Source organism: Arvicanthis niloticus, chromosome X (genome assembly GCF_011762505.2).
Source record: "Arvicanthis niloticus isolate mArvNil1 chromosome X, mArvNil1.pat.X, whole genome shotgun sequence".
Classification (NCBI taxonomy): Eukaryota; Metazoa; Chordata; class Mammalia; order Rodentia; family Muridae; genus Arvicanthis; species Arvicanthis niloticus.
In genome coordinates this window covers 11,268,292-11,278,529 of record NC_047679.1, presented here as the reverse complement: position 1 = coordinate 11,278,529, position 10,238 = coordinate 11,268,292, and the positions used below count along the sequence as shown (strand labels likewise).

The 10,238-nt window shown below is 50.1% G+C and overlaps 1 protein-coding gene across 1 annotated transcript; it reads right to left on the bottom strand.

The window, feature by feature from the left end:
• Positions 1-537: 537 nt before the first annotated feature.
• On the bottom strand, positions 538-8,379 carry Gata1 (GATA binding protein 1). Its single transcript, XM_034486072.2, has 6 exons — positions 8,275-8,379; positions 4,102-4,340; positions 3,275-3,658; positions 3,038-3,183; positions 1,832-1,957; positions 538-1,392 (listed from the first exon to the last, which is right to left on the bottom strand). Exons 2-6 carry the CDS (start codon positions 4,319-4,321, stop codon positions 1,021-1,023), a joined length of 1,248 nt encoding a protein of 415 aa, XP_034341963.1. The 5' UTR covers positions 4,322-4,340; positions 8,275-8,379; the 3' UTR covers positions 538-1,020.
• Positions 8,380-10,238: the final 1,859 nt, after the last annotated feature.

Genomic DNA, 10,238 nt, shown 5'->3' with positions numbered 1-10,238 from the left:
TCAGATTCTCTCTCTCTCTCTGTCTCTCTCTGTCTCTCTCTCTGTGTGTGTGTGTATACAAAATCATTCACTATGTAGCCCCTCGATGGCTTTGAATTCATGACAATTCATGAATTCAGAAGCTTTGCAGTTCAAGCTTCTGTCTAGTTGTTTTGTTTTCTCAGCATTTCAAGGACACTTATTCATCAGATTTTGTGTCCAGTTTATATGTAGTCACACTGTGTCACCGATGGCCAAGAATCACGCATAACCACACCTCTACAGCCTTTTATTGCACACACAGCTCTACATGCTGTTAACCTGCAGCTTGCTGATGCCCTTGCCCTCTCATACCACGTCATCCACAATTAGCCAGTCATACACCATCTTACAGTGACATATGGAGCCATCTGGATGCCATCCACAAGACTTCAAATACAGGGTTTCATTTATGTGTCATGATTTTCAATTGTGACGTATTATACCTGCAACCTCATCCAATAGTCATATGTGTCAGTCGGATACTGTCATCAAAAAACCACAGACACCACTCCGTACTCCACTTGACACTGACATTTATTTAGCCAAATACCAGTGCATGTCTCCAGGTTCAGGTCTTTGGTTTCATTTTATAAAATCTTTGGGGGGTACAGGGCAAGGAGCTGGGCTGTAAGGGCTGATGACTCTAAGAGGAGGGGGAAACAGGCACGGTAGTAGATGCCTGTAATCCTAGCACTCAGGAACTGAGGCAGAAGGATCAAGTATGAGCTTAGTCTGGACTATGTAGGGAATTCAAAACCAGCCTAGGCTGCATAGTGAAACCCTGTCTCAAAACAACAAAAACTGAAACAAAGGAAAATGTCAGGCATGGCAATATATGCCTTTAGTCTCAGTACTTGGGAGGTAGAGGCAGGAGAATGGGAAATTTGGGGTCACCCTTAGCTACATAGTTCATAGCTACATAGCTACAGAAGATCCTGTCTCCAAAAAGAGGGGCAGGGCACCTCCTCCGCCACAAAGCCAAGGCCATTCTGTGTACCTTCAAGAACTGAGTGGGGCTACTACGCTAGTGCTGGTGGTGGTAGGTACAGGACCCGTGGGGAAGGAGGCCGTAGGCGATCCCAGCAGAGGTCCAGAGAAAGGCATAAGATGGCTGACAGGCCCTGACAGCACCACAGGTCCCAGGCCCTGGTAGAGATGGGCAGTACCTGCAGAGCCCAGGGTCAAGCCCGAGGCCACCTCCCCACAATTCCCACTACTGCTGCTACCAGCTACCACCATGAAGCCACCAGCTGGTCCTTCAGCTGCCCCTGCTCCTGCCAGACTCGACCCCCGCTTCTTTTTCCCTTTTCCAGATGCCTTGCGGTTCCTCGTCTGGATTCCATCTTTCCTCATGGTCAGTGGACGGTTCACCTGTAAAAAAGGAGACCCAGGGTTAGCAGCCCCAGCCCTTTGTACTGATAAATCTGGGCTAGGGACAGCCTCTTAAGACCACTTTTTTAAGAATGGGGAATTGGTTCAATGTAATATAGCCAGGGTGGGCTGGGTAAGTGAAACCTGGGGTTGTGTGACCCTGATCTTAGAATATCCTCCTGTCCTCCCACACTGGTAAGAGGTACCCAAGGCTCAGAGCATGGGAGTGAAAGGTAGTGGAGGTAGCAAGGAGGAGAGAAAGGACCGATGGAAAGAGGCTTGTGGACGCCGTGGAAGGAACGAGAAGTGAATACACAAGTTCTGAGAAGAGAAAGGAGGAGGAAACATAGGCACAGGAAGACAGCTCAAGGTAGATGGGGCTGGGTGAGGAGCTGGGAGCACTCTGTGAGGACAGGAAGCAGCATGAAGGATAGCACACCTGGTGGAGCTTGAAGTAGAGGCCGCAGGCATTGCACACCGGATCTCCACTGGCGTTCCTCCGCCAGAGTGTTGTAGTGGTCGTTTGACAGTTGGTGCATTGGGTGCCTGCCCGTTTGCTGACAATCTGAGGGACAGAAGGACAGGAGATTAGTGCTCTGGGGAAGTAGAAGTCAGGGGTTGGGGGTGGAGATGGACAGGGCCTTACAGGGCCTGAGAAAAAAGCTGAAGGAGTGAGGGAGTGAGAATCATATTGACGGCAAGGGTTCCTATCTGGGATAAGAGGTTTATTCATCCATCCATCCATGTATCTCTCTCTCTCTCTCTCTCTCTCTCTCTCTCTCTCTCTCTCTCTCTCTCTCTCTCTCTCTCTCTGTGTGTGTGTGTGTGTGTGTGTGTGTGTGTATCTGTCGAGATAGGGTTTCACTGTGAAGCCCTGGCTATCCTGGAATTTGCTCTGTAGACCAGGCTGGCCTCGAGCTCACAAGATCCACCTGCCTCTGTCCCCTGAGTGCTGGGATTAAAGGCATGTGCCACCACTGCCCAGCAAGGAGTTTCTTTTATAATCTATGTGAGACTTCTATCTCTGGTTTTCAACTTTGACCACATATCAGAATATCTTGGAGGAAGACAGGGGTTGTAACCCTAGCATTTAAGAGACAGAGACAGGAGGACTGTAACAAATAACCAGTAGAGTATACATAGTTCCAGGCCACCCAAGGCTATATGGTAAGGCCCCATTTCAAACAAAAACCAACCAATCAATCAGATAGATAAAAACCAAAATAAAACACAAGAATCTTTTCGGAAGCTATAAAAAAATTCCTGTGGTAGTGTGCCTGCCTGTCCTGCATGAGGCCTGGGTCTACTCATCCCCAACACAAAAAACAAATGCCTGTTGCCTGGTTCAGTGAAGTCATCACTTCTGGAAGAAGGGACCTCGGGAGATTACAATGTGAACCGAGGGTGAAGATTTTCAGGCAACATGAGGACAGGGTTTCTGTTTGAAGTCTCGGGTGGGAGTTCCATGTCTAGGTAGGTAGCAGGGTTCCTGTGTAGGAAAAGGATGGATAGTCTCCCATGGGGGAAAGGATAAGGATGAGGGCAAGTATACTATGTGCAGGGACAAGTATGAGTTGGATGGGGTTCTTATCTTGGGTAGAAACAAGTCTCCTGCCCTATCAGGCCAACCTGTGTGCGGTCTTACCATTCGCTTCTTGGGCCGGATGAGAGGCCGGTTCTGACCATTCATCTTGTGATACAAGCCACACGCATTGCACAGGTAGTGACCTGTCCTGTCCCTCCGCCACAGTGGAGTAGCCGTTGCTCCACAGTTCACACACTCCCTGGCCTCTGGTAGATGGAGAGAAAAGGAAGCAAGGCTCAGCGTAACTTTTCCTTGAGCCACCTAGCCCAACTCAACCTCCTGGTCCCTTTGCCTCACCACAAGGGGCCAATGGTAGGCTTCCATGAAACTTGGGGGAAGAATAGGCTGCCGAGTTGAGAGGGCTCCCAGTGGGAGAGAAGAAAGGACCGGAGAAATCAGCTCCCCCATAAGCACTGTTGGTGACAGGGAGTGATGATGCAGGCAGTGCGGTCCCCAGGGTCAGGAGGTCTGGACTCAGCCGTTCCGTCTTCAAGGTTTCCAAGAATGTATTGTTGCTCTTCCCATCTGGGTCTTCCAGGGCCTGGGAAGGGGCATCCTCATGGCTGGGGCACACAGTTGAGGCAGGGTAGAGCGCAGCGGTCTTGCTATAGGCCCAGCTAGGATAAGGTGAGCCCCCTGGGATTCCCTCCATACTGTTGAGCAATGGGTACACCTGAAAGACTGTTGGAAGGGCACAGAGAGGAAAAGGAAAGAATAGCGATAAATCTAAGGTAGTCCCACTTTTGGAGTGAAATGGTGTTCATCAGTCCCAACATAGTGGCTTGTTTTCTGGTCTCCTGAGTTCTATGTCCCTCCGGTCACTATAGCAAAGACAATCCCCTTCATCCCTTTGTGATCTGTTGAGCCTGGGAGGCTGCAGGTCCACTAACAAATAAGGCAGCTTCGTACACAGGTCCAGCCTGGCTTCTCGGTGTGCTCACTCCAGTATGGCAGACAGAGAAGAGGACTGGTGTGTTCCCAGGGCGAATGGGGCAGTATACCCATCCACAGAGCTTCTAAATCTTTCCAAGATGACCGCCTCATAGAACTGTGAACTAGCTAACCATCTCTATGGCAACCCTGACAGCTTCCAGCCAGTGCCAAGGCAGCCACCCAGCAGTTACCTGGGGAGTGTCTGTAGGCCTCAGCTTCTCTGTAGTAGGCTAGTGCAGTGGCTGCCGCCGTGGCCGCACTAGGGGAAGCAGAGGAAGATGCTGTGTCCAAACCCTCAGGCCCAGAGGGAAAGAAACCTGCTGAATCTGATGATGAGGACACCAGGGTAGAGTCCACAAACTGCGGCAAGGGTTCTGAGGTGCCCAGGGCCCCTAGGCCAGGAAAATCCATGGGGACACTGGAGTTTAACCTGTGAGGACAGGAAGGGTGATAAGACACAGAAATCCTCTTTCCCTCTTTTTTTCTTTCTCTTCCTCTGAGTCTGTCACCTGAGACTCTGTGCGTCTCCTTTCTGTGTCTCAGATTCTTTTCCTTACCTTCCCTTTCCTCCCTTCCTGGGCTGTCATGTCTCCTGTCTCTCCTTCCATTGTTCTTTTCTATCATCTTCCTCTGAGCTCTTCCACACCCTCCTCTTACTGTCCCACCTGTCTGTCTTCCCTCCACCTTCAACTACTCTGTCAGCTTGCTGTCCCTGAGTCCCTCTTCTTCCTCCCATCTCCCTTATCTCCACATCTTCCTTCTTCCCTCCTCTTTTTCCTTCCCCCTTTCCTCTTTCCACTCTGGCTTATATCCCCTTCCTTTCTGTTCTCTTCCCTCACACCTCTTTCCTCCCGTCCCTCCTTTTCATGCACCATATTTCTCTTCCTCTTTCTGTGTCTCCTCTTTCCTTCCTCCTTTACTTTCCTTCTAACCTTCCCCTTTCTCCTCCTCTGGCGAGCCTTCGCTTCTCTTTGTCCCATTCTTCAAGGCCTCCTCCATATTTCCTCTTTTTTATTCTCTCTTCCCCTTCCTTTCTCTCCTTCTGCAGAGGCAGAATGCAGGACCAAGATCCCTTGGACCCCTTGACGGCTCCCTTAGGAGCTTGGGGTTCATCCTTCTGTGCTCCCCAACTCCATCCCTATCTGTTGTATCTTGCCATCTGACTTTCTCAGAAACCCCGTGGTTTCCGGCTTTTCCCCCTCCCCCACTTCACTTGTGTCTGCAGACCAAGGGCCCCATTAGTTCCTCCCTGTTCTATAGGGGGGGTCAGTACTCCTGCCCCCACACTGCTTATCTCTGCCATCCCCGCCCAACTTTTGAAATCACCCCAAAGCTACTGGCTTCCTCTGAGAAGAGTGACAGGTGGGTGGGGAGAAGGGTCTGTTTTCAGGAACCTTTGAGTCTCACCACTCCCAGACCTCAGTTTCCCCATCTGCTGTATTAGAGGTTATACCTGAAGAGCTGAACACTGATCCTTTCCCTCTGTCTATACTGCATGGCTGTTTCTTTAGCTTTCTGTCTCCCTGGGTCTCTCCCACCCAGTTTCCTCTCAGGGCTGACTGTGTTTCTCCTATCTTTTCTATGCTTCTACAATTTACCTTTGAAAACAAAGATTTTATCTTTGTGTGCGTATATAGTCAGTCTCTCTCTGTGTGTGTGTCAGAGGACAAACATAGGTGCTGATTCTCACCATCCACCTCTTTTTTAAAGAGGGTCTCCTATTTCTCACGGTGTGAGCTTCCAGTGCGTCTCCACCTCCCATTTCCCCAAAACTATGCTGAAACCACAGATGTCAGTATGGGTTCTGGACATCAGGTCCTTGTTCAGCAAGTAATTTATCCTCAGAGCCCTCTCTCTAGTCTTCTGTGCTTTGGTGAATTTGTGTGTGTGTCCACCCCACTGCCGTCTTTGGCCATCCTTGCCTATCTTTCTCTAATATCTTTCCATCTTTATTCATTTTTGTTTATGTCTTTGTGTCTTTCTCAGCTTGCCTTCTGTTTCTGTTATTCTTGCTTTCTTCTATGCTATGTATTTCTCCTTGACTATGTATTCCTGAACATCTCTCAATCTTTCCAAGTCTGTATCTCTTTCTCTGCCTCCCAGTGCCTCTTCCTCCTATTTCTTTTTCTGAGCCAAGAATTCTTACTATTCCTATAGCCCTCAATGTGCCTTAAGTACGCATAGCTCAGCGGGGGGCGGGGTGGGGCAGGGGAAGGGGGAAGAAGTCAAAGACCATGCCTCTGCTCTGACAGGTTGATGGCCCTATTTGTAGGGAGAGGTGGGGGGTAGAATACCATCTTCTCTACCCATGGGTAGATTGGAAAGGGCTGTGCCCAGGGTTGGGGACTGTGCTGGGGATAAGACAGCTCTTTGACTGTGTCTACTATCACCACCACCACCATCATCATCTTCTTCTTCTTCTTCTTCTTCTTCTTCTTCTTCTTCTTCTTCTTCTTCTTCTTCTTCTTCTTCTTCTTCTTCTTCTTTTTGGTTTTTTTGAGAAAGGGTTTCTCTGTGTAGCCCTGACTGTCCTGGAACTCACTCTGTAGACCAGGCTGGCCTCGAACTCAGAAATCTGCCTGCCTCTGCCTCCCAAGTGCTGGGATTAAAGGCGTGCGCCACCATCACCCTCTTTTTCCTACTTGCTTTTTTGTCTGTGCCTCCTCGTTTTCTGCCCTTGGCTCTCCTCCTCCTCCTCTTCCTCCCCCTCCTTCTCTTCTTCCTCCTTCACCTCATGTGATTACTCTCTTTTCTTTCTTTCTCCCCTCCCCTCTCACCCTCCCCCCCCCCCCCCCCCCCCCCGTTTCATCTACAAGTGTTTTATGGCTGTTGCTTTCTCTCTGTGTCTCTGTCTCCAGGCTCCCATTTCTCTTTTTTGTGCCTCTTTTTGTGTCTCACGCCTCAGGTTGGCTTCCTGTCACCAATTCCTCATCTCCTCACCCACCCTCAGATTCTCCCTGCAGCCTCATGGCCTGACCCTGGTCTTCTCACCTTTGGTGGGTGCAGAGCTGCCCACCCCTCCTGAAACAAGGGCCCACCCTCCACCTCAGTTATCACCCTCCGGACAGAGATAAAGTTTATCTCAAGGCTGGGGGATGTGAGAACTCATTATCAGCTCCCTCAGTAGAGAAAGTGCGGCCCTAACCAGGAGGCACAGCAGCTGCACCTACAACTCTCCCTGGGCCCAGCCCCTCACCCCAGGTAACAGCCCTACCCAGCCCCCAGCAAGGCTCCCATGGGGCCAAAGAAGCAGAGGCAGGACTTGGGGAGCAGATTCAGTACTTAGGGGGTTAGAGGTAGAGTTTGAGAGTCAGAAGTTTGTCTATATGGCTATGGAGTTTAAGGGAAGGAAATAGTTGGGTTTAAGAAGCAGAGCCGAGCTTCGAAGTTCAGAGACACGTTTTTTTTATTTTTTGGGGGGGGTTCAGAAATGGATTAGGAAAACAGATGAATTTAGGCAACCAGAGGTGAAGTTTGACAGTCAGCTGCCAAGTTAGAGGCATGGTTTAAAGGTTAGAAATGGGTTCTGGGGGTCATGGTAAAATGCGAGAGAGAAGTTATATGTTTTTTTTTTTCTTGAGCAACAGTTGGGTTTAGGAGCGAGATGGACCTGGGAAGACAGGACTATGGCTGTTATCTAGAGACAAATTCTGGGAACACAGGAAGAGTGGAGAAATCAAGCCAAGAGTTAGGGTAGAGAAAGTGTGGAAAGAACGGGGGTCCAGTGGGCAGTCAGCCCTAGGGAAGACAAGCATGGTGGAGCATTGTGACAGGACAGTTGTGGGGAGCGAACAATGTCTAAAGTAACGAACACGTTTTGTCCAACAGGTAGGGGAAGGTCAGAGAGAAGCGGCAGGGAACAAGCATGAGGTCTGACAGGCCACAACGGGGATGGGGATTAAAGTTACAGTTTGATACATCAGAGACAGGTGTGGTTGGCCAGGAAGAATGAGGTAGAAACAGAGCTATTCACTAGGGAGCAGAAATACGCGACTTGGGGAAGCCAAAGTGAGGGTTTTTTTTTTGGGGGGGGGGAAGAGAGAGGCAGAGACAAATTTCAATTAGTAAAATTCCGATTTGAGATAAGAGCATGGGGGAATGGATTGGGGGGGGTAATATATAGCAGGTAGGCCTGGGAGAATGCAGAGAGAGATAAAGGGTCAGAGGACAAATATCTTAGAAGGAATGGGAGAATGGGAAGAAGTTGGGGCGGATAGAAGTTTTGGTGAGGAGAGACGGAGGTTGGAAGAATTAGGGGACGACCCACGTTTTAGGGGCAAGCTATGGGTCAGAAAGCCTGGAACAGGCTTGGGGAGCAGGCTGGGTGTTGCCTCGCTGGAGGTTCTTTGGGAATCGAGACTGACCTGGGCTTGTTGATGCAGAGGGTTCAGCCAACCTTAGTGGTGTGATGAGCTCAGTGTGATCCCAAGGGGAGTCCTCGCTGCCCTTGGCCTTTGAGACTCCTTTCCTCCCTCCCTCCTGCCAGCCCGCCCTCCCTCCCTCCCACTCACCTTCTCCCTCCTCTTTCCTCCCCAGGGAGTGGCTGGTGCCTCAGTGGGTGGGGCAGAGCAGGGGAGGGGGTGTGCCGCCTCCTTGTGTGAAGGACCTCTTAGGCACTAGTAGTCCCTCCACCCTTCCTGTCTATCCTGTAGATTGTTGGATCCCCCTTGCCTTTGGCTTCCATGGAATCCAGTGTCCAGTCAAGTCATATGAGCTCTTACTCAAGACATAAGTTTCATGCTCTAATAGGTTTTTCAGTGAGGAAAGCCCCTACTGTGTACCAGGCTATGTGTGGGCTGGACCTGTATGTGTGTGAGCCCTCCTGAATGCTGGGGGAAAGGGGGATATAGCTGTACCCATTTTGCAGGTGAGAAGAATGAGGCTCAGGGTTTTGGGAGCATTTCAAGCAGAGCCTGTGGGCCACCTCTATGAACCAGTCTGGGGTACTAGGCCATGACTAGTGGAGTAAGGGTACATACACTTCTTTAGTGCTTGTGCTTGGGGCTTACGCCAGCTCTGGCCTGCTCTGGGGCAGCAGATAAGTCTTATCAGATGGAGGCGACTGTGGCTGTTGGTGCCGCAGTAACAGGCTGTCTTGGGGTTGGGGGGCAGGGTGGGGGATGCACACAGGGACAGTGCTTCAACTTCTTGCCCGCCATACGTTAGAGGCGGGAAAATGAGGTGACACCCAGAGTGGACTCCCCTGTGAGTCCCAGTGGATTGGGATAAGATGGCAGACAAGGATAATTAAGTAAAAGACAGAAGCAGGGACAAAGATATACAGAAAGAGATAGAAGTGAGGAGGCAGAGACAGAGAAGTGGAATGAGGCAGAGGGATGACACCTAGGATGGAGAGAGAGAGAGAGAGAGAGAGAGAGAGAGAGAGAGAGAGAGAGAGAACCTGCATGAGATGTTAAGATGAACATGGATAGGTAAGAGACAATATGAAGCAGAGATGGACAGAAGGTGAAGGAAGAACTGAGAAATGACAAAGGCCTAGGACACAGATGAAGACATGAAGGAAGACAGAAACAATGTAGAGAGAGAGAGAGAGAGAGAGAGAGAGAGAGAGATTCAGAGCCAGAGTCTGAGAGTGTGAACCCCGTGTGTGTGTGTGTGTGTGTGTGTGTGTGTGTGTGTGTGTTTTCGTTCCATGCTGTTGCCATTGGTATGAATGAGGACGTGGCTGTCCGTGATCTGTGTGGCTCTGCTGTCAGCCGCGTTGGAGTGATACCCCTCCAACCCTAGTCACTGGATGCTTACAATCCATCCCTAACCTCATTTTCTCTTGGCGAACTGGTGCCTCACCCTCACACAAACCTTCATCAGTAGATTTTGAGCACTGCTCCTGTGTAAAATGATCTCTCCCCCCCCTCTCTCTCTTCTCTCTCTCTCTTCTCTCTCTCTCTCTCTCTCTCTCTCTCTCTCTCTCTCTCTAGTCTCTCTCTCTCTCTCTCTCTCTCTCTCTCTCTCTCTCTCTCTCTCTCTCACACACACACACACACACGGCACTGCACTCGGATCCTCATAAGACTTTCTGACGCGCCAGGCGGTGGTGGCACACGCCTTTAATCCCAGCACTTGGGAGGCAGAGGCAGGTGGATTTCTGAGTTCGAGACCAGCCTGGTGTACAGAGTGAGTTCCAGGGCAGCCAGGACTACACAGAGAAACCCTGTCTCGAAAAACCAAAAAAAAAAAAAAAAAAAAAAACAAACAAAAAAAAAAGACTTTCTGATGAAGCCCTGGAAATCCATAGGCTAGGCCTCTCCTACTAACCATCCATTCTACAGTTGGGGAGACTGAGAGCCACTGAAGGGAAAGGCAAGGA

Bases quoted from the DNA above. Each gene is read 5' to 3' on its own strand.
- Gata1 (XM_034486072.2), bottom strand. From the start codon at position 4,321: ATGGATTTTCCTGGCCTAGGGGCCCTGGGCACCTCAGAACCCTTGCCG. The intron at 3,184-3,274 runs GTGAGGCAAAGG...TCCATCTACCAG, and splicing joins CCTACCATTGGCCCCTTGTG to AGGCCAGGGAGTGTGTGAAC. The intron at 1,958-3,037 runs GTAAGACCGCAC...TCTGTCCCTCAG, and splicing joins TCCGGCCCAAGAAGCGAATG to ATTGTCAGCAAACGGGCAGG.